General features: G+C 41.5%; 2 protein-coding genes across 3 annotated transcripts; both read right to left on the bottom strand.

Annotated features, from left to right (window-relative positions):
• Positions 1-1,897: 1,897 nt before the first annotated feature.
• On the bottom strand, positions 1,898-13,684 carry LOC139631123 (transmembrane and coiled-coil domain protein 3-like). The gene is made up of 4 exons (XM_071495099.1): positions 13,431-13,684; positions 3,644-4,629; positions 3,324-3,459; positions 1,898-2,882 (listed from the first exon to the last, which is right to left on the bottom strand). The coding sequence occupies exons 1-4, from the start codon at positions 13,494-13,496 to the stop codon at positions 2,577-2,579; spliced, it is 1,494 nt and encodes a 497-aa protein (XP_071351200.1). The 5' UTR covers positions 13,497-13,684; the 3' UTR covers positions 1,898-2,576.
• A 2,689-nt stretch (positions 13,685-16,373) lies between these two features.
• On the bottom strand, positions 16,374-22,883 carry nr2c1 (nuclear receptor subfamily 2, group C, member 1). Of its 2 annotated transcripts, none has more exons than XM_071495045.1 (14): positions 22,727-22,883; positions 21,063-21,197; positions 20,664-20,897; positions 20,429-20,507; positions 20,156-20,335; positions 19,920-20,070; positions 19,660-19,756; positions 19,124-19,308; positions 18,574-18,727; positions 18,295-18,416; positions 18,045-18,187; positions 17,650-17,787; positions 17,427-17,532; positions 16,374-17,254 (listed from the first exon to the last, which is right to left on the bottom strand). In XM_071495045.1, exons 2-14 carry the CDS (start codon positions 21,132-21,134, stop codon positions 17,083-17,085), a joined length of 1,833 nt encoding a protein of 610 aa, XP_071351146.1. In that variant the 5' UTR covers positions 21,135-21,197; positions 22,727-22,883; the 3' UTR covers positions 16,374-17,082. The 2 variants fall into 2 exon arrangements, with proteins under 2 accessions (XP_071351146.1, XP_071351155.1); XM_071495054.1 differs by lacking the exon at positions 22,727-22,883 and adding an exon at positions 22,533-22,667.
• Positions 22,884-23,697: the final 814 nt, after the last annotated feature.

Below are 23,697 nucleotides of genomic sequence, written 5' to 3'. Positions count from 1 at the left end.
TCAACAATTTATACCTAATTTAGACACAAGTTGCTTATATCTTATATACTTTTTGAAAAACACTAAACACATTGTCACTCACTAAACACATGGTGCCACTTGTGATGCATATTGGAAACCACAGATGGCAGAAGTTAAACACAAGTAGAGCACAGGTGTCATAGTTTAGTTGTGATGAAACCATTATAAGCTAGTTAAAGGTGCATGAAGGTTGAATTGATTTATGATGCTTAACTTAGGCTTCACTTCTTGAGTTTGATTTTGCAGTTTCATTTACAGAGTAATGTGCCTTTCATTTGTTTTTGTCCTTTTTGCCTTTTCCTTACTTTCAGTATGCAGTACTGTAACTGTTACTGAGTTTCTATATATTTTTTGGGAAATCATAAAATGCTTTTATTATAAAGAAACATTTCTGGAGCTACATACTCTGAACAGTTTTTCATTTCTTTATATTGTGTGTAATGAACAAACTACATGAACAATGAACACTGGACAATGAACGCTTTTTGAGGTGATTGATTTTGCAGCAGGACTTGAAACTGGATAATCAAGTTTTTCTAGGGGTTTTTTTCTCTGGTGCTGTTGATTCCAGGAAGTTTCAGTGAGTTAACAAACTTATTTTTTTTATTTTTTATTTTTTTGCACCAGTGGCACATGATGAAGTGATCTCTGATTTTATGATTTTATGACAGTTGCCCACACTACTGTGACCTCTCAATACTGGAACACATGAGAAAAATCCAATCACATTACAAATACAGTGACAAAACCAAAACCAGACACTCGACACATATTCCAAACATCAATCCCACTTTGATTAAAAAGGTTTGTTTAATTTAACAGAAATTGTCAGACAAAGGCACATAATGCATGAAAATACAACTGATTGATCACATAGAGCACTGGAGATGAAAAGAGAATGTAAACCAGATCTGTAGTTCCGCAGGTAAACCTTCCTCAAATATGTCAAAATAGGAACAAAAAAAATTATATATGATACAGTCAGTAGAACGACAGAGACGACAACAAACATCAACACAAACATGTTATAATGGCAGACAAACATTAAAAAGTGGTCCATAGCTCATGTGAGACCTCACAGGCAATGTTTGTCAGACAAACATGAAATAACAAATTAGTCAGTCCGTAAAATAGGCTCATAGTTCATTGCTTGGAGCCTGTGATATGCTCCTCTGTCATTGGAGTACTGAAGGCTGTTGGTTCTTTAAAAAGAAAAAACGAAAAAAGAAAAAAAGGGAATTGCATTTTTCCTCAAAAAAGGCCTTGTATCACAGTATAACCCATCGCCTCTCAATCACATTATTAGTAAAGGACAAACATCAAACTGGGAAAAACCCATAAGACATGTAAATACAGAGAGCCAAGTGTCTGACTCTGTTTCTGTTATTTGGGTGTGTGCGCATGTGTGGCTGCACTGGTGAGCTGGCATGTGTTGATGTTACCAGACTACCAGCACAGTAATGCAGTTGGATTGATTTTTTGGCCCTTGAGAGAGGAGACAGCTGGTCTTATCAGAGCGCAGCAGTGGCTTCAGTGGTTATAGATCTCTCATGCCAGCATTAATGACACTCCCTCACCCCCTCCGCCTCCGTCCACCGCCAACACCCTGTCACTGAAAAACATTGACGTCATACGCTCACTTCTAAAAGTATCATTTTAAAAACGGTCTTCTTCAAAATCAAATATATTGCACTTAAGACATCAACAGCACCACAGAACAAAGAGCAACTTTAAGAGGAGACTGACCGCACAGGGCAGACAAGGCAATAAGAGATGAAGAAAATAAACATCAGGAAAACTGGACGTTCATTTCTTCTGTGCTTTAGTCTGTAGGTTCCTCATTAAAAACAACAGTTCAAATTTTGAAGACATATGCTTTTTCTTTTTTTGCCAAAAGTTAAGATTTGAAAATCCATGTCTGTATGGTAAAATTGAAGCTAACACCAGAAGCCTGTTAGCTGAGCTTAGCGAAAAAGACTGGAAACAGGAGGGAACAGCTAGCCTGGCTCCTTCTGAAATCGTCAGACTATTCCTTCTTAGCATTTCATAGCTGTGGCCAACAAGATACCAAGCTCAGGGTTTTCTTTGTGCCTTCATGTGCATGCTTGCAATCGTTTGAAAGATATTAGAGTTCAGCTGAAGCAAAATGAGAAAGAAAAATCATTCCCCTCAATTTTAGCTCATCTATGGATTATCTCCCTGGAAAGTGGTAAAGACTGAGTCCCATGTTGCTGCATTGTAAAATGCACTTCTCTTCACCCTCCTTATTCCTTGAATGGACCTTTTGTGTCTTGTGATGATTTCTTAGCAATCACTGGGGAAGTAACAACATTTACCGTTATATAAATATTATTTTAAAGGTTAAATGAAATTAATAGTTACACACATTCAAGTTTTAGACAAGAAAATGACCAGAATTTCATTTCAGTCTGACTTTTAAAAAACAGTGGCGATCGTGTCTTCTGACGATTGTACAACCAATCCTCTAAGACAGTCCTATCCTGACAACTAACAGCGTCCACGTTATCGTTGTTTTCAGTATGTCCTTCTCATCGTCAGGCAATCACCAGCAACCTGTCTATAGTATACTGTAAACGGTCCCAGTTCTTCCAGAATATGGTCAAAAAGCAAATCCCCAGGAAGGTTGCTACCACATGGTAACGGCTCCTCATCAGTGGAGCGGCAAACTTGGCAGCAGTGGAGACACAAACCAGGATGACGGTGAAGATGGCCAGCATGATGTTGATGCTCTTCCCCAGCAGGACTCGGGCGTCATGGCTCTCGAGCTGGACCGTCTGCTGCTGTTGCTGCTGCTGGAGCTCCAGCTTGGACACACGCGTCTGACACGACTCCAGGGCTTCCTGAAAAACACAAGAGAGACACTTGGTGGGCCTGACTGTTTTCCAAGTGACTAAAGGGTGTTTTTCTGACCTTTTAATACTCAATTAACCAAATTCCCCCCCAAAATTAATTATTACTTATGTATCAGACATGGACATAGGAAAAGGGAAACACATTTGTGGTCATAAATGTCAAATGACAAAAGAGACACTTGTTTTGTAGAGTGTTATCCAGTGAAGGGAACAATAACACACAGGCAACTGATACATTCCCCTTTATGGTAATGGCCTCATCACTTCTTAGACTATTGTCCAACATTCGGCACAAATGTCAGACAAGTTTCACCAGCATATTGAGATTTTACTCAGAGATCTACTGATCCACCAGCATGTCATATTTTTATGAGCCAACCTAAATGGCCGTAGTATACATACAGACTGGATAGATTCATTATAATCTACCTGTATGTCTCTGGCCCTTTCGTGTGCCTGGTAGGCCACCCTCTCCTCAATGCTGGCCAGCTCTTGCTTCAAATTAGCCATCTCATGTTGATGAAGCTCCGTCAGGTCGTTCAGCTGGTCTTCCAAACGCTCGTACCTAACAATCAAAGCAACAGATGCAGAAATATTAACTAAAACTGATCATTTTTATGGGCAGATTTTTATGTGTAATATTTACATGCTTGCATAAACTGTATTTTTGTCTATTCTCCACCTGATAATAGACATAATGTGTGCTGTATTATGTAAGGACAATGAAATGTTAAGTAATATAAACAGACCTGTATCTCTCTTCTTGCAGTGTTTGGCTGATGATGCCATATTCTCTCTTGAGCTGAGCTCTCAGCTCCTCCATATCCTCCTCCAACTGGCTCTGGGCATCTTTGATCTCCCTCACCTCCTCCAGGCTCAGGGCCAGTCTGCTCTGGCTGTCTCCCCCTGCTGGCTGCCCCTGGCTGTGACCCTGACCCTGTGTCTGCCCCGCTGACACTCCTCCCACTGCTGGGTTCCCATTACTGTCTGCCGAAATGGAAGCACTCCCTGAGGAGCACTCATCATCACTGGGATACTTGGGCTTGCCCACCATAGATGTGCTGCTACTCAGCCCCTTTCCTGCACTGTCGGTGGGCAACGGAGAGGAAGCGTCCAGAGTGGTCTTGAGGTGAGCGATGTTGTCAGCACTGCCAAACTTGTTCCTGATGAGGTTGGCAAACTCTCTGGGCTTGCTGAAGAAGAAAGGAGGGGAGAGGGAAACACCTGGTCCGATGGTCTTGATCTTGTCCATAGTCGGGTGTCGGCCACTGCCGGTCATGTCCCTCAGCAGCTCTCTGGGTGACTCCCTGGGTATGGTGCTGTGTTTGACAGTGGACGGGTGAGGGGATGGGCTGTGATGGATTTCACTATCCTTCATCTTTCGATGGTACTGCTCCAGCTTCTTTTGCATCTGAGCAATGTTTTGAGCTGATTTCTGGTTCTTCTTCTCAAACACCTGTTTGATGCGGCCCACTTGCTGCTTGTCAGCACTGTTCACCAGCTTCAGATACTCAGCTACATTCTCATCTCGTGCCGTTTGCTCAATCTTCAGCTGCTCTGTGACTTTCAGGATCTTCTGCTGGAGGTTGTCCAAGCAAGAGCGACTACGCTGGACCTCACAGCCAAGAGCAGGACCAGGACTTCCATCAGTGAGGTCAAGATCCAGATTGTTCTCTGAAGAACCCCGCCGCATTGACCCAGCGATGCTCAGAAAACTGCCCTCAGTGCTCCGATCCTACAGGGAGGAGAAACAAAGATATCAACAATTAAGCATTTTCAGGCATTGAAACTACAGAAATTTGTCTAATCAGCAAAAGGTCATCAAAGAAAGTAAATATAGGACCTACAAGTCCAATTCCATGCATTAGAAATGTAATTGTAAATGAGCCCAAAGGGTAGTGTCATTATTTCTTCAAATCAGGCCTTATTTTCTAGTTTTCAGGACTCAGGCAGGTTATGATGCAGTGTTTTTACACAGGCGGTGCATCATTGGGCAAAGTTGAACTAATAAGTAGCTCTGTAATACCATGGGTGTTTACAACAAACAATTTAACAGACAATTTCAGATGAATAGTTTGGATAATTAGGTTGATTGGTTGAATTGAGTGTGTTGCTATGGCCCATAGACTCAGTCGCACATGTGTCTATGCTGGTGTCGCTGCTCCCTCGTGTCTCTACAGAGCAGCTGGTGAGAGGAATGTTAGGAATAATGGCCCAAACAAGAAACATAAGACCAAGGTTGTAAAGCAATGTCATTTTCCTTTAATGGTCTCTTTCACTTGTGTTTGAATTTCTGCATATACAGTATTTCCATGTAGTTGTTGCTTCTGCACTATTCTCCTACTGATACTGCCGCTGTGAGACCATCTGGGTGTGTATGTAATGCTCTTATTTGGCACATCTGCTACGTTTTAGCAGCCAGAATTTAATCCTGTCTGTTTATAGTATAGCCCACAGATGACACAGATGACAAACTTCAGATAACAGCTATTAACGTGTACAAAAGAAGTGGAGCGTGCACATCCAATGTAGGTCAGTGATAATGTCCCACAAGGCCACGAGGCTCAGGAAATCCCTTTTCCAGACAATGTCCCCTAGTTTTACAGTAAATTACCATTTTCCTGAAAGAGGCTCAACATGAAATTTAGTTTGATGTGTTAATCGTTCCTGCTGAGCACAGAACTACGAGTTTTCTGCTTTAGATTTGAGGAAGTGAAACAGAATAAATATGGCTCAACTAAGCAAGTTTAACTATGGCAGGAAACTTTGAGACGTCCCTCAAAGAGGAAACTGGGGAAAGCAGTGAATTAAGAATTTCATTTGGTTTCCGAGCAGCATTTTTACAGTGGCCTGAGAAGCCTCTGAATCGTGCAAGTTGATCACAGTACAACACCAGCGTAATGATAGGAGATGTAAGCTGATAATGCCTAATACAAAGTGCTGAACAACAAGCACTATGGGCTGTACAAAGCTGAGCTAATCCCTTACAAATGTAACACTGCTAGTTTCAAGCAAACAAACAGATCACAGCTAACTCAAGCAGACTTAGGGCTCAATCCTGCTTAGCATTTCCACATCGCTACGTAATAGTTCAGTATTGCAAGCCTGTACAATTGACTAATGCATCAAGTTCACCACACTCTGACGCTCCCCGACACATGACTGTCAAGTGGAATTCAACAGGGGGTTTACCACTAATAGGGATATTACGTATGCAAGATATACACTGGTGCACACACTGAGTAATATATAGCCGATACTCTGACTAAAACAAAAACACATTCAGCAGGACTCTCCTAATTCAGCTGGATTTAACTTATCCAATTTACATGTGTACCTCCCCACTGACTTGCTGCTGGCACTATGACGTCATAGTCATTCAGCTAGTCAGACTTGTTTGTTAGGCCGATACTGTGAGCAGCAGGAATTTGGTGAATCATCTCTGAATATTATTACACATGGTTTCACAATAATGTGCAACAAGAAAACTGCTTTGTACTTGTTTTCATGCTAGCAGCATGGCTCTAAGAATCAGTCAGCCCCACACGATGGTCCAAACTAAATATCTCAACAACTACTGGATGAATTGCCATGAAATTCTGAACGGACATTCATGTTCTCCAGACGATAAATCTGGTGATGATGATTCTGGTGATCCCCTGACTTTTCCTTCATTGCCACCATGAGATTTACATGTTTGTTTTTTGGCGAGATGTCTCGACAAATAGGACAAAATTTAGTACAGAGGCCTTCTAGTGCCAAGAGAATAAATCCTAATTTTGACCCCCGTGACTTTTCCTGTAACACCATCATCAGGTCAAAATTACAATTAGGTCCATGACCAAATACCTACAGAACTTGTCATAAATTGTGCTAATTAGCAAATGTTAACATGCCAGCTAAACGTAAGCATGTTCGCATTGTCATTGTGAGCATGTTGCTATGGTAGCATTAGCATTTAGTTCAGTCTTTGTGCATTTATATAAAATGTGTAGTGTCTCCATGTGCCTTTAATTATACTGTACATACATAATATATACTTATTTATGTGTAGTGTGTGACCAGAGAATGCCACGCTGATCTCTACAAGCATGCATGAGCCTCTGTCCTCATCCCTTTCTCTCCCCCTCTCTGGCATCTGTCCTTCTTGAACACAGGACTCTTTCTCTGCAGAGAAAAAAGCAGACTTTGTCATATCCTACCTCTGCTCTGTCCAGGATTCTGATGAGCAAGCTACTGCATATGGATTCGCTGGCCTGACGTAGCCTATAGCCTGAGGAGCCTTGCACCCAATTGCAATCCCTCTGCTTGCAGAGACCATGCAATATCACTTGTCAAAACAATCATGTTCATACATAAGCTGCCCTTTTGTCAAACCTCTTTCTCATACAATAGAAACCTAAGCCTAATATCCTCCTCCTTGTAGAGGAAGTGTATGGCAGGCTGGTGTATAGGTTTCTCATATTACCCTCTTTTTAGTTTTCAAACATGAAACACAAAGAACTGCCTGTTCGACCAGACAGCTTGGACTGCATGCTATTTCTGCAGTACTGGAACTAAGCTAGCTCCTCAGGCAATCTCCCACCACTAGCTTTTACTTTGAAATGTTTAATATTTTCCTCTGTGGCATTAGGGTCAAATAGGGGTCTAAGTTTATTGCTTCAAGGTGCTGTGATATCACAGATGGAGGAAGAGTGTAAAATAGATTAAACAGTGACCTGCCAGCTATTGACGAATCACTGTTGAGGCCTGCAACAAAAGCAGAGCTTGACAGAGGTGGGAGGTGTTTGGAAAGAGTATCGACACATCCTCCATATTCACACTCATGCACCTGGAGCAGTGACTGTCAAGCCAAAATTGTATTACACAGCTGGAATGAGAGGCGAACGCTTTGTGCTATAAAAACAAGAGGGCTTTTGGCAGAATGAGGCCTGATCCGTGAGAGCAGCTCAAATAACGCGGATAACACAACCCAGATGTTTCACACACACTAGAGCCCAGAATCAGGTTTGACATCTGAAAGTTTCCTGATAAGAGATTCTACGAAAATCGTACCATTTCAGTTTAATAAGCCTTTTTTTCCAACACCGCCACTGCTGCTGCTGCTCAAGATTTCTACCCACGCTGACTAACTACTGGAGCAATCTGAGGGTCTCTCTGGATGAGTGGGTCTGCTAAATGAATTAGGTTCATGCTGATGAAAATGTCCTCCCAAATCTGCTGAGGAGCTGCCCTACTTTTCACTCCATTTCTCACAAACACTTATGCAGGCGTTCTCCAGGGGTTTTTGAGGTGGGAGGGTGAAGCAGGGCAAAGAGTGAAGGTCTCTGGGGACGGCTGGAGTTGACAGAGCGGGTGAAAGCCCACTAACTAGGGGAAAGGCTGCTACAACACAGCAGATGGCCGCTGACAGTTGGCTGGACTGTCCTAAAGTGAAAGGTCACAAATTGAAAACAGCTTAGAGTTTGATGAGATAGTGGTACCATCTAGCACCAGGTGATGTGTCTGGGTGATCTTGAGCAACACAGTGAGCTCCTACATGCGCTCTGTGGCTGCAAGTGTTAAAACTGTGACCCATTTGTCTCATTTTATCTTTCAAAATCTATCACCGTCAATGTGAGAAGGCCTTGTTTTTAGTCTTCTCACAACAAACTACTCAGACTGTTGTCTTGAAATTAACATGCCAGGCACACGCCCACTTCTGTGTGACTCACCCAGTGATATTAGTGTGTCAGTGGAGCAGAAGAGGAGACAGACAGACAGTGGGAGACAAAACAGAGAAAGAGAGGGAGAGAGCTGCAGAAACTGAAACAGATCAGAGATAAAGGGGATGGGAATAGAACAAAGAGAGCTCAGCAGCACACATCACCCCAATCATCATCATCATCATCATCATCTCCACCAACTGGACATACAGGAGTCCTCTGTGGCCTCGGGGTGCTTCCCTTACACCTCAGCCCTGGGTGAGCCCCCTGTCCCCCCACGCTGCCCCACATAGCACACAGCGTCTGTGCAACACCATGACCCATTTAATATGCTCTGGCCCCGCTAGACAGCATAACATAAGGATCCAACTGCATTAGCCTCAATCTTAACCCAACAAGCGAGAGCCCCGTGTTGTTCTGCTTGAGAAATCCGCCCCAAATCTTTTTGGGCTTTTTGGGTGCAAAGTCGGGGGAGTCGATAGAAACTGCAGTTGCTGCTTATCTTGCACTGCAGTGTTCTCTCTCTCTCTCCCTCTCTCTCCCTCTCTGATCAATGATCTAGACTCAATTTTTCATGCAAAAAAAAAAAAAAAAAGAGATTCTACATTCATCTGCCTACTGCAGCACCGGAGGAGATGAGAAGCGAGAATCAAGAAGCAAGTCCTGAACTGGAGTGTGGCGAAAACACACAAGTTATTTAGATTTGGGTGGGTACGCATTGGGCGTAAACTGAATACTGACCTGCATTAGTGTAATAAATATTGGTTCAGATTAGAGGAGCATACAGAAACTGAGCCTGTTAAACTCGCTGTCCCTCCCTGTTTAGGGGAGGAGGCATTACAACCACAGACAAGGCATCTTATGCAAACAGGAAGGCACTGTCCCCATTATGAGGAAGTAATGTTTTTAAGCACTCCCAGCTGTAATCTGGTGAAACCATCAGTTCATGATGTAAGGTCAGGTCATACAGGTGAACAGATACTTAGATACAAGCACAGTTGTTTACAGTCACGTGGAAAAAATGAACAGAATGAGGACGCTGTGCTGTGTGGTTCATAGGCTGGCACGTATTTATTGTTTTCTCTGTATTTGCCTCTGTGCACCCCAAATAAATACACACACACACACACACACACACAGGGCAATAGAGCTGGCACACTCATTTAGATGGAACAAAACCGTCCCTTCAGTAGAGAACAGAACCACAGAGGGGAAGAATCCCGCAGTGCTTATTGGTATTCCCTCCAGCTGATCCTCATGGATACAGACGCTCTCCCACTCAGGGCTCACACAGGGACACGGGAAGACAACCAGAGACAGAGAGAGTGAGAGCGACAGGGAGCACATCTTTGATTGTAGTCAGAGAGCTGACCCAACATCCCCTCCTCCTCCTTTCATCTGCATCCCACAGCTGCCTATGTGGTCACACTTTGATTGCTTTCTTTGGAGGCAGAACAGTGTGCCTCATCAGAATAAAAGAGGAAGAAAAACTAGCAACAGAGTTTGAAGTCTTAGGTTTTCTGAATGACTAATCCCCAGGAGGGCAGAGGAATGAATTGCTTAAGATGTATTCGGTATTATCTCATAGACAAGCTGGTCCAGGACTAAATCAATAGCCCATTAACACTCCCAGCATCTCCTTGCCCCCATGGACTGGGGGAGTATTGAACGGGATTCAATTGAGATAAATATGCAGTTATATTCAATGTACTGATTCCAAGTGAGAGGGTGAATAGAGCCCGTGACGAAGCAGGGTTGGTGAAGAGTTAAGCAGCTCGTTAGCCAGGAAAAACAAATTAGACCTAAATAAAAGAGAATAAAAAAGGGTACGATAGTTTTTATTCAATGATTCACGACATACAGAATATAGATTATTAAGAGGTTTCCAGTTCTACAGACGTGATGGCTTGTGTGTTTGCATTTGTCTGGTGACATGAATGTGTGACAACCCCTACAGGTAAAGCCCACAGTTCACTTAAGCACAGACATTTCACTGAGGAAAGGCACGCAAATCTCTCCACAGCCACCGTCCAGTGAGGGTTAAAGACATTTTCTGGAAGTGAGCCACTCAAACTGAATAGTTGCGTCATCCTTGGCCTCTAACCCACTATATCTTCTGCACAATGGCTTTTTGAGAAACAAAACTGGAATGCCGTTTGCGATCAACAAAAGAAGGAAAAGGATAATTACACAGTCTAGCAGTAATAAACCAGCCAAAGAGTCAGATATACTGTTTCAATAATTTGCACTGATGGTTAGACAGTGGCTTCATGAAGTATTCAGACCCCCTCACTTTTTGCCCATTTTATTATGTTGAAGTCTCATTTTTAAGACATTTTTGTAAATTTGTTAAAAATGAAAAACTGAAATCTAGTATTCAGATCCTTTGCTGTGACACTCCAAACTGTAGTGAGCAGCCTGTTTGCTTTAATGATCCTTGGGATGTGACGAGAGCTTGACTGGAGTCCAACTGTGGCAAACTGAACTGATGGGGCATCAAACCTGTATATACCAAAGTCCCAAACTTCCCAGTGCACATCAGGACAAAAACCAAGCCAATGAAGTCCAAGAAGCTCTCTGTAGACTTCCACAAGAGGACTGTGGTGAGGCATAAATCAGGGCAAAGAGTATAAAACCATTTCTAAAACTGAGTAACCAGGCAATCCAAACCAAGGGCCTTGGTCAGGGAGGTGCTCAAAAACCCAGCAGCCCCTCTAACCCCTCTATGAGAGAACCTGCTGGGTCCTCCATCAACCAGGCCTTTAATTAAACATTTCTAAAAATGCTTTGACTTTGTCATGATGGGTTATTGAGTGTGGATTAATCTCCAAAAATTGCAATTTTATCAATTTAAAATGAAATCTTCAGCACAATGAAATGTGCCAAAACTGAAGGGCTCTGAATACTTTCTGAAGCCACTATACTACAGCTGTCTGATTGCTTACATGAGAAATTGTTCATGTACAATGCTTTTAAGCTCTTCTTAAAGTTATTGATTTTTTCTTTTTCTTTTTTTTTGCAATGCATGATGCTATTGACAGGTGAACAAAACAAAACACCATCTCCACCTGTGAAGACTGAAGGTGACGGAGTGGCAGCCCCGAGGGCTCATACTTACACTTGAAAGACAATCGACATGCTGCACGATACTTGACTTTCTGGCTGCACAGGAATCACACGTGACTGAGTATTTCTCTCCTCAGTGACACTGTGACTGAAAGCACCTGGCTTCCAACACGTACTCAGGTTTATCTGTCACAGCCATTACACAAGGGTTAAAGGGGTTTTGGGAGGGGTTTTTCTTATCCTGATCAAGTGTCTAAGGATTTGACTTGACCGAGTCAGAACTACGTTTCTGAATGAGGACGGAAAATGAGATACAGTCTGACAGTAATCAGGAGGTTTCTCTATGTGATTATGACGACCTCTTTACTGCGGGCTTAATGTTTACAGAACATTAGCATTGTTTTTACACTTCCTTCAGAACACATTTCCAAACAATTATTATTATTATTATTATTATGTATATGGCCCTTTAAGAATCTGTACAGTGGTAAATACAAATTATGTGATCAATACAATAAATGGCCACAGAGGAAAAATCTATTTTATTATCAGAGGGGCCTTAAATTATGTTTAATCTCAGAGACAAATGTCAGTGTAACGAAAGCCGGGCTACCACCACTACGTGTCAGATACAGTAAGGTTATTAAAAAAATAAGATAAAAAAACTATTTTAAAAAAGTTAGTCAGACATTGAGTCGTTGGGTGACCACAACCCCCAAAACACAAGATGGAATGCAATACAGTAGCTCGGCAAAAATGCATTACTGAAGCCTTTTAGTTTCTGTGGACACCATTACTGGTTGTTTCTGTACTAACGCTGTATTATTTGAGGCCATAGTTTGTTGTGCTGCTGTTGTGTTGGACTGCATTATACTGGAAATGAAATACTTTTAACTTCATATTTGGTCGGAGGTGGACAAATATTGGACAGACTTGCAATCCAATCCAACATCACAACAAACCATATGGTTGAATCAACACCAAAAGGCCCCTATACATGAAGTGGATTTATTTTTTATTTATCTTTCTCACTCAGTCTAGGTCTTTGTATGTTAAAATGGTCAGAGAAACGCCTGCTAATGTAAAGTGGAGTTTAAATATTTAGTTGATTTAATCAATTAGTCACCTGATATAAAATTAGCTGGTAAACAATCCAGACAATCTCTTAATCATTTTACAATTTTTTTTTAGACCAGTATTAGATTTCCCTAGATTTTTAACATGTGCTGGTTTCTTAGTCTTCAGTCATGGTCAACTGGAAATCTTGGGGTTATCAAGTGTTTGTCTGGAAATCTACGACATTATGTATAGCTCTGAGAACTTTTCACCATCATCTGACATTATTTAATGTGATGTTTGATCACATTATAGAAGGTTAGAGAATAAAATACTCGTCAGATTACTCTATAACGCAAACAGTGGCTAGGCTCAGACCTCAGCACAGAAATCTTATTGTCCCATGTGGATCTCATCCGATATGTGGCCAAACCCTTTACGTCCCGGCCCGGGTTGTGCCTGTGACACTGTGCTCAGACTTCACAGTGACAGACACTTGAAGACAGCAGCTCCACACAAACAGACGATGTTCTGCCCAGATGTCTCACCGGTTCACTGAAGCTCTTTGTTGGGAGGAATATGCGGCTTCAGCCCGGCGCAGCTGCCGGTTTCTCATGCAGCTGAGCAGACGACAGTGCGCCGCCGCTGCTGCGCTGGACCCGCCGCTTGTGACACAGCAGCGCTGCTCAGTACCGCACATGATACTCACCATCCGGCCGCTGAGGTATTTCTCCACTTCGGATAAACTTCGCACGGACACGTTGGCGCTGGGCATAATAATCCCGGGTTAATGGTCAGCCAGAAGCCGCTAGTCCCCTCAGTTCAAAACCAGCACTAGTTTGCAACTACCGCCTAACCTCGTACCCATGTTTATCTCTCTCTCTCTCTCTTCACACACACACACAAACACACACCCGAAAAGCACGCAACACACTGACTGGCCTCTTCAACACACAAAAACTATGTGTGAACCCAAACTCCGCCTATTTGCCTCTGCAGACTGAGTGAGGAGGGGTTAACGCTTTCAACACACGTCACACACACACACACACACACACACACACACACAGCAGTCTCCTCATTTGTCTCTGAGCTGATCAAAAGCCTTTTCGTCAATAATGATATTCCCACTAATACACCCACACTGGTTTAAGGTGGGATTCTAGTTTATAGTGTCTTGTGTTAGTTGATATCAAATTAAAAGTGTCTGGAGCCCATTCTTTAGATCAGCCATGCTGCAGGAACCACATAAAAATGTTGTCATTCACTGTATCACTGTAGCAAGATCAGGCCTGATTATGAGTGGTGGAGGAAGTACTCAGATTAACTCAGGTTAAAGTTATGAATCTTAAAAATATTCAAGTGAAAATACATATATTTATGATCAGAAATTGTACTTTTAATTACTGATGCATTAATGTGCTGGTGGAATTTGTGGAACCAGTCAAGTGCGTTATAAAGCCTACTGCAAGGTACTTTAATCTCGAATCTGCTGGTTATTTGCTCTGCATTTAAAATCTAGTAACTAACACTCAGCTGTGGAAGTGCAATATTTCCTCCTGAACTGTCGGGAGCAGAAATATTCAATGGCATAAAAGAGAAATACCCAATTAAAGAACAAGCAGGGTACTCAAAGACAATTGTAAAAATTGTAAATTATAGGCTTCTGATATTGTGCCACTAAAATCACTGTATTCCAGTTGAAGCGGTGAACATGCATAACAACTGAGATTAGTAAGGGGGGAAAAATGTGGCACACTGCAAATAAAAAGGTATTACCTGAATAAATGTTGAAATGTTTAACCAGATAACTAGAATAGCAAGCATACCAGTATAATAGGAAGTGGTGATACTGTTTTTATTTTAGTCTGGTACCCTGCATGACAAACATGTCATCTATTGTGGAGAGGGTAGGTGTGATAAACTGTATCTTCAGCCTGTCTCTTCTCAGTCTTTGAAAAAAGTTGTTCATGGAAAAGATCGTTGCTATTTTTCATAAAACTTTGTCTCTTTGTTTTGTAAAACCTACACCAATTCCCCTCAAACAGTCAAACCCAAAACCCCCCAAGAGGCCATGGGAACAGTCCAACTGGCTCTTTCACTCACATTCATTCAGCTTGGAATGAGCTAATCCACCTAGCCATGAACACAAAAGCCCACGTTGCATCACAAATCCCTTAACCTTTACAGACACAGACAATCAGTGTTTGTTTTTGTAATTGCGAAGCGTTTGGACGTTTTGTAAAGAGATGACAAGCACGTCCTCTTTTGTTGGCACAGAACATACAGTGAGCGCACCATACGTTGACACGCATTGACCTCTGTGGTTCACAGGGGTCGAATCAAACGATGCAGTGACATGATAAGACTGTGACAATGGACTTCTAAAAACAGCAGCAGACAATATCATTCATGTAGTCATCAAGTTTTAATGCTGCTATCAGTGCCTTTAATTAGCTGGACGCGTTCACTGGGTAACTACAGCAAAAGAAAGCTTGCACAGGAACTCTCCTCTGTTCACCCACATCTACTGAGGCCTAATGAAAAATTGATCGGCTAATAACACCCACTGAAAGTCTAGTCCCACCTTCACGTCACTTGACACAAAAAAAGCAATAAGTCACTGGGGTAGGATGCAGACTTTGCATTATTAATTCAAAGGGAACATGTAAACAATCTGCTGTGTTTATGGAAACAAGGGCAAATTCCGAGAAGCATGATTGCCGAGTTTTCTTGGTAAGTTTACTGAGTAAAACTTAGAGCCTCATTAAGTCTGTAACATAGACTGATACAAGTACAAGAGCTGCTCCAGGTTTTACTCTGCAAAGTTTTCTAGATAATTTAGTCAACATGATTCCTGGATGAGCTCCAATATGGAATAATATTGAGGTGGAAGGCAACACATTCACAACACTGCAGCAGTCACTCCAGAAAACAAACCAACCTGCATTTGGTCAGTTTCAGTGGTACCAGGTTACTTGAACCTGGTCAACAAACACTACAGAATCACTACTCACTGTTGAGAGGATCTGGTCTGATCTTAAGGTCAAACATTGATTGATTTGGTGCATTTTTAAACTTTAAGAATGGTTATCCCTAATACTACTATGAATGCTCTACTTATCTCTGTCTGGACTGATTATGTGGCTCAGAATTTATATAGATTATCTTCTTTTGTCATGACTGTTATTGTTTTTTAGGTTTTTGTTTGTTTTTTTGCAGCAATGACACACTTCCCTGGTGCCTTTTAATAAAAAACTTCCAGCTAAACATATTCACGAAAAAAAGAAACGGGCAGAGCTACAGATAATACTCACCATCTTCATCCACACAGAAAGCCTATTATAAAGCTGGGACTTCCCAATTTTTCCTAACATGACTGAGCATGGGCCCAACGCATAATTTTATAGGCTGCCTGTTTTGTAGCCCACAGCTGTTGTACAAAGTCCTAACACAAAAACAGACTGCAGCACTCAGAGTCTGAAAAGCTTAAGCTGAGTCTCATCAGCACTAAATAAAAATTACATTGAGATCATAAATACAGGAAATCAGCTCCACCAATTCTTACTGGTACTGTCAATCATATACATAATATTTAATCATATCGATACAATCAAAATGAAAGCTCAATTGTGTAAATAACAGGAACACATGACTGAAAGATGTTTTTATTGTCAAATGACTTGACAATCATTTTCTGTCCACATTAATTTGTCCAAAAGCTTGAATCTATGAATTACCAAGTGCTGCCCAGTCTTGGTCCATTCTATATACAAATCTATATACACAATGACTTCAGATGTAAAATAGTTGACAAGTGATGCCGCCCTATCCTTTGGATTGGCAAACAAATAAAAAATAAAGGTTATAACCTTCAGCAATAACAACATCTCACAAATCAATTCACATTATGACAAGTTTTTTCCTCTTAATTATTAGAAAATAAAAAAGCATGGCCATGTAGGAAAGCAGTGAAAAACAAACCAGATTCCTTCAAAGTACAAACAAGATCTGCAGAAAAGGAAAGGCTTGGAGACAACGAAGCATAAAATACTATGTACAATAAAAAGCACAATCTACTATGCAGGTTTCAAGGGTTCATTCCTCAAGGGGCAGTTACTGGAGGGCGTGCCTGCCACTGGAGTTGATTTAATTTGTCTCTTTGTGAATTTTGCTCTACTGACTAGTTACTCAGGAGTCAGAAGTAGGAGCAAGGTAAGAGTGAAAACAAGATTCATACAGGATGCTGTCATAAATACAGTATGTTATGACCACTCAGTGACCAGTCTGCAAAGCACTCTGATTGGTTGGCTGCTGAGTTTTCACAGTCCAATGTTGCTGTTTACGAGTAGCACAGTGTGTCAGACACCAGACACCGCCTGGCTATTATAATCAGTTGACTCCATTTTGAGGATGTATGGGATGATGCTGTCAATCTGCACGTTGCCAATGAGCCCAGCGAAAAACAGCTCCTCTGTGACAGCTGCACTTATCAGCCTGAGGGCAGGGAGACGCAGCAACAGCTTGGATAACCTGGGAGTAATGAGGGGGAAAGGAGAGATACAATTTAAACATATGTAGCAAGTACATCAAAGGTATCATCCCAAATCTTTCCTGCTGAATGTAGAGTAATTCTGTATTAGTGCATCATTGCCTTTCCAGTAGTGAGCTGGCATTAGGTAGCATAGAAGTAAACACAACTAACCGATAGGAGTCTTCTGGGTAGGTCCTGGTTACATAGTCCTGCAGCTCCATGTAAGCCTTCTCCTGGAACCTCTCAATCTGTGGGGTGTTATCTATGCCTGGGTGATCTGGTACAGAAACAACACATGCACGCAGCCAGACATGAGACAAAAGGATTCTGCCCTAATACAAAAGAATATGAAAATGCAATTTTCATTTTGTAATCTGGCCAGTTATGTACACACCAGGACTGAAGAGAACGATGGCTTTGAGGTAGGCGTATTCATAAGAGTCTGGGGACAGCTTGGACATGCTGTTACAGAACTCCTGCATCCTCCAGATGTGCTCCATAACTAGTTTTACTCGCTCTGGGGACAGCTTCTCTGTTGGACACATAAACAAAAAACTAAAAGATAAGTTTAAAAGGGACAGAGATGTAAGGGGCCAAGCATCAATGTAGTTTTTCATTTTAGCAACTAATTCAACACAAACTGTGCCACAAAAACTGAAAAGGACATTTAAAATCTCATTATTTGGTCTGCTTAGTTGCTTTGTCCTTAGCATCATACTGAACACTGTGCTTTTGAAATTGGATTCACGCGAAGAACCTTGCAGGCAGACAACAGCAAAGACCTCCTACCTTCCTGTAAGCTGGTCTGCAGATGGTTGATAATAGCACTTAAGATGGTACCAACATTCATAACATTGGAACACTGTGCCAGACCGAGGGCAAACAGTTCATTCCAGCAGGCTTTCATCAGGTTAATGTCATTGTCTTGACCACTGCAAAATAAAAGAAGATTAATTTGAAACTGTCATTTTATAATTGACATGTAATGACAATGATTTAAAAATGTGTATTTATGAAACATCTTGTGACAAAGGCTTACCCAAGGGTTTGAAAGGCAGGTATGGAGCGTGCCCAGTGCATAGAGAGAAAAAGTAAGCGGGAAGCTGACTCACAGATGTAGTTGACATTGAGGTACTCTGGCACAGGCAAAGGCATCATAAGCTGTAGGAACAAATTTTAAAGCAGAGGGCAAATACATGACTTCAGTGTTAATCAGAAAACTGTGTAACCCAGTAAAAAAAAAAAAAAAAATCTGCATCGTTTTGAGGTCTTATTTGGATTTCATCTTGAGGGTCAAGGTCAGTAGCTGTGCTTTCACCTTGAAAGGGATATGACCGTCAGAGAGTAGAGGTCCCTCCAACTCCACCACAGGACCTGACTGGTCTCCTGACATCAGCTGCATTGTGGCCTCCAAGGAGTCCGCTGCTGAGCCATCACCAGGGTGCAGGACTTTGGCTAGGGTGTCAAAAGCTCTAACAATACACGAAACAGAAAACAAAATGCTCACAATTCAAAGATTCTTTTTTTTTTTTTTTTTTTTTAATTTAAACATCTTATATATTGTAACTCACAGAAGAACGGGAAATATAGCATACAACTCAAAGCACTGCAGTGCACCCCAGACATAGTCCACGATGGGATATTTTTGATTGACTACAAACCAATCTAATTAAGTCCTTAAAAGCAGAGTCAGAAACCACATGGCCCTACAGGAAATTCAATTAAAGCTTTGTGACAAACAGAAAGAACAGCAAACAGCCCCTGGGTTTCACTCGAGTGCTCCTTTAGATCTACCTAGCTGTATCAACTTAGTCAGAAACCACTGGTCAGTATCAAAGTCTCTTGATTCATTATGACGTCTCTCTCACCGTGTGATATCACTTGCAGTTTGTTCATCTCCTTGGATGTCTGTCATTGAGCTGTCGCCATTGCTAAGCGTTTCAACTCCCATCAGATCATTGCCACCGTCACTTGCCTCCCTGGTCTTGTTGAGGTGGGCGAGGGAAGTCACTACGTTTGCCAGTGTACCAAGGTCCCCTTGAGATGGGTCATCCTGTCGAGGAGGGCAGTGTAATTATTAGAATCAATCAAAAATACCATGTTTGTATTTGTTTGCACTCCTCTGTTGCACGTTAGCAAAACAGTGTTCATTACTTTTCCTGCTTACAGAAACAACAGGGGCAAAAATGGTCCACAACTGAAGATGACTGAAGACACATTCAGAAGCAATTACTGTTTTATTCGTTAATGAATGATTAATTATTATGTTAATGAATTGTATATTAATTAAGTGGTCACAATTATGCATAAAATTCCATGGTTCTTTGCGTCTTCCATATCTAAGGGCAAAATAACATACAAGACTTCAGATAAATGTAGTATAATTTGATTGCATCAGTGTTACCTTGTCTGGGGATGCTGGGATCAAGATGGTATTTTCCAGCTTGGAGAAGGGTTGTTGGATGTTGAGCAACATGCTTGACTCAAGCAAACTTGTAGACCTGCAGTGAGAGATTCGACATCTCATACTTTAAGATTCCTTTGTCTTTATCATTTACTTGTTCCATGCTTTCACTTCAGAGTACACCGAAACACTATGTAGATTGTAAGTGTTTTAAAAAATTTTGACTGGCAGTGTATACATAACAGAGGTCATCACCATACCTTGCAGTTTCCTTGTCAGATACAAAAGTTGGTGTGGCAGCCAGGGGGCTACACAGGTTCTTGCGGATGTAGATTTTCTCAGTGGAGGCAGCACAGTTGACAGATTTCTCTCTGGTGGCCACTTCCACAGGCTTCCTCTCGCACTGCACAGCTTAAACACAAAGATATCAGATCTTCGTTACATGAGTCCTAAATAACATATCCACAACTGTATATATTAAATATTAGACTCTTACAGTCTTGTTTCATGCCCAGAGCTATGCAGCGCTGCAGTCGACAGTATTGGCATCGGTTTCGGTGAAGCTTGTTGATGGCACACTCTCCAGAACCCCTGCATGTGTACACCAGGTTCTTCCTAATGCTGCGTTTGAAGAAGCCCTTACAGCCTTCACAGCTGACAGCTCCATAATGACGCCCTGAGAGAGGAAAGACAAAACAGGGGCATTGGTAAACGCTTGCTCATTTGTTACTGAATAACAATGATGTTTAAGCAAATTAAACTTTCCTACCTGAGGCCTTATCCCCACAGACAACGCAGTACTCCACAACTGGCTTCACAAGAGACTGGTCTGAGCCTTCAGTCACAAACTGAAAAACAACCCAAGACAATGGAATAATTTAATACAGCAAACATGGGATTAAGTTTAGACTGACTAAACATATTGATGCTTCAGTCATAAGACCTTTCAGTAACTTGTTTATCGAATCTGACTAGAAGAAGTCACTAATATCCTCTGGTAATACCTGAATCTGCTGCCCAGCCAATTCAGGGGAGGCAAACAACAGCTGGTTAACTCCAGAACCGTCTGGCGTAGCAAGGATGACCTTGTTGGGTGAGCCCTCCTGCTTGGCCAGGATCACCTTCCCACCAGGGGAATAGTCAGCATTTGCTAGAATAAACTGCTGCTTTCCAGGGGAAGATGGCTCAAGCGCTGTGACAATCTGGATCTTCTGGCCAGTCTGCTGATCTGTTACAATCTATTACAAATTTTAAAAAATCAAAACGTGAGGGAGTGACAACTTTAGATGCATAAACAGTGGCTGAGGCTAAGCTATTTTATGTGCGCATTGTGCATTAGTATTCATTCAAACACATTTAAAACAGATTAACAGTCTTGAGTGGTGCACAGACTGTCATATCACCTGGATTCTGTGTCCTAAAGCCATGTTGTTGTCTGCTGACACGAGCTGAATCCTTTGAGTCTGTCCATCCATTCTGATACTGCACACACCCTCTTCCACTGCTCTTTACATCAGTGCCCCATGAAGCAAGCACACCTATTGAGAGAGCATGTGTTTTACATTGAATACCTACAAGGATATGGAAGATGTTCTTACTGTCAACAATGCAATGCTTTTTTTTTTTTTTTTTTTTTTAAATCAGATTTGTAATGATTAGGAAGACTTGCAAGTATTTACAGAGGCGGGTGGCAAATGTGGGATTGACTCACAATAAACAGTGCTCAAGGTAATGTATGTCACCCAAGTTAGCAAAACAAAAGTCTTCAAAGGGATTTGTTGAAAATAAAACAATACAGAGTTTCACTCATCTTTTAATCAATGCTTGAGTTGCGTGTTGAATTAAATTCGCATAGAACATTTCAGAAAACTTTTACCTCAAGTGTACAAGGCATTTTTATGTAGTGATGTGCGTGGAGGCAGCCGGAGGTCAGACTCAGACTACTTCCAAGTAGACACACTGAGTAACAGTTCAGAGCTGTTATTAAAATTGCCACTAAGAGTGAGCAAGTCTCACAAACACTTAACTAACGTTGCAGCTGATTGTTATTCCTCGTATTTCCTCGTTTCCCTCTCCTTTTACCTCAACAATATTTTGGCCAAAACTTACGTCGATATTTCTAAACGATGTTAAGAGCTACCGATGTTACAATTAGCTATAATTTATCTGTAATAAACCAACAGGTAAAGTATAAACACCTGATTTATATTATTAATTATATTGTGTGGATCTAACTAATGTTAGTTTGTGGCCTATGCTAGCCAATCTAGCCGGCGCTAGCCTGAAACTGCACTATTAGTGGCCCTGTTTTAAAATACACCATAATATCACTGTAAAGCGATTACAAATGAGCGGTAACGCTGGAGCAGTAACATAAACAAGTTCTTGACAGTCAGCTATTTAAAATCGATACGGAAGATAAAGGTATTTCTTTTCCTGTGGGTGAAAGGTCAACATTGAAGGGTTAAAGCATGCTAGGGTTCAAGGCCCATGACGCTGAATCGCAGAGTCAACGGTGGAACTTCGGTTTTGACAACTCGGCAAAATACGCATTACTTCTTGCACTGGATTTCCACATTTCCTCGACAATTTGGCAAAACAGCTTTCTATCAACACTACGATGCGCCGCTGTCGCATTCACACTTAAATGAGTGATGTGGTTCTTTCGTTTGCGGAGACTTGTTAGCAACGTTAGCACAACAGCTAACATCGGCTAGCATTAACGCCGTTAGCTGACGCGGCTAAGCATGTCGGCTTGCTAGCATGTCCGTTAACAGTGTTCCTGTTGCCGAATTGCCTCAAACAGCTACACGCAAACGTTTACAAGCGAGGCAGCTGTATAGTCGCACCCAAATACCAACATTATCACATACTTGCCAAATGTAACTTTTATGCCCTGGAGTTTGGACGACAACACTACCGAGCTAGTTTAGCTTCTGTTAGCCTGTAGCTAATGGCAGCTTCCCCGCTGTAGACGTTCTGAACACTCCCTCCCTTCCCGTGTTACCGGCCACTCGTCTCTCTTTGATGAACCCCTCATGCGTCCACATTAGTGAATATTTCTTACCTGTCGAGGAGCTGTTGGGCCAGATAATGTATTACTTTAAATGAATTAATATTTTAACGGTTTGCTGCAGTTAGTGGGAGGGTCAGAGTTCGTGACCTTTTCTGATCAATAAACGACTGTTGCGCATGCGCATTTAGGTAGCCACCGTTTACAGCTTGTGCCGGTTAATGATGGTGTAAACCTGCAAGTTATCTCCTTATGTAGCTTCAGTTTTTACAGGAGTAATGGCATATATGTGGAAACCACAAGCACATCACGCAGTATATAATGAGAAATGTTAGTTATCCACTAATGCTGAAACAAAAACCTCAAGAGTTCCCATGAAGTCCACTTGCTGCCACAGAGGCAGTAAGTCAAAGCAAAAACATCAGTGATGTGCTCATGTATAATTATTGATTTCACAGTATTTTTATTGAGAGATCATTAAAACTCACTTGATAATAGTTAATCTTAGTTAGGAGTAGCCAACACCATTGGATAGTTGTAATGTTATGGTACCTCTTTATGATAAGGTACCAATTACAAAGGGTTTATGAACTATTATGAATTGCTTTATTCACAATTCATCACTATTTTTCTTATAGGTCAGTTATAAGCCATTATTACAACACAGCCTGACATCTTCTGGGTTCATAAAGGAGACCCTGCAGAGCATCTGAACCAAAGTATATTTCTTTATTTATACATAGAGTTTGACTAGCTGTTGATATATGTATAAAATTACTACAAATGATGAGAGAACATCAATGTGAAATGTTGATAGTAAGAGCTGTTTTTATTACATTTTGAAGTTAAGAACTTCTCATTCTGTTGCATCAGAGTGCCCTGTTTAAATCGAATGTTTTGGTAATAACACATCTGTGGGTTTCTATTCAGTCTAAACGCAGTTATAAGTATTGATAAACAGGTTTCACACTTTTTTATACGTCACCAGGTTTGCAGATATAAATTAGAATGACATTATTAACGGA

The sequence above is a fragment of the Trachinotus anak genome, unplaced genomic scaffold, assembly GCF_046630095.1.
Source record: "Trachinotus anak isolate AG129_WGS33_773 ecotype Australia unplaced genomic scaffold, CSIRO_AGI_Tana_v1 ptg000002l, whole genome shotgun sequence".
NCBI classification, from domain to species: domain Eukaryota; kingdom Metazoa; phylum Chordata; class Actinopteri; order Carangiformes; family Carangidae; genus Trachinotus; species Trachinotus anak.
Note: the sequence above shows the minus strand (reverse complement) of the source record. Positions and strands in the feature narration are given on the sequence as shown.

What these genes read in the sequence shown, in the direction of transcription:
- LOC139631123 (XM_071495099.1), bottom strand. Translation starts at nt 13,496, where the DNA reads ATGCCCAGCGCCAACGTGTCCGTGCGAAGTTTATCCGAAGTGGAGAAA. An exon ending in AATACCTCAGCGGCCGGATG is followed by an intron (nt 4,630 to 13,430) that starts GTGAGTATCATG and finishes TCCTCCCTGTAG; the next exon opens with GATCGGAGCACTGAGGGCAG. An exon ending in AAAGGGCCAGAGACATACAG is followed by an intron (nt 2,883 to 3,323) that starts GTAGATTATAAT and finishes TGTGTTTTTCAG; the next exon opens with GAAGCCCTGGAGTCGTGTCA.
- nr2c1 (XM_071495045.1), bottom strand. Translation starts at nt 21,134, where the DNA reads ATGGATGGACAGACTCAAAGGATTCAGCTCGTGTCAGCAGACAACAAC. An exon ending in CTTTAGGACACAGAATCCAG is followed by an intron (nt 20,898 to 21,062) that starts GTGATATGACAG and finishes AATTTGTAATAG; the next exon opens with ATTGTAACAGATCAGCAGAC. An exon ending in ACGGTCATATCCCTTTCAAG is followed by an intron (nt 18,417 to 18,573) that starts GTGAAAGCACAG and finishes TTGTTCCTACAG; the next exon opens with CTTATGATGCCTTTGCCTGT.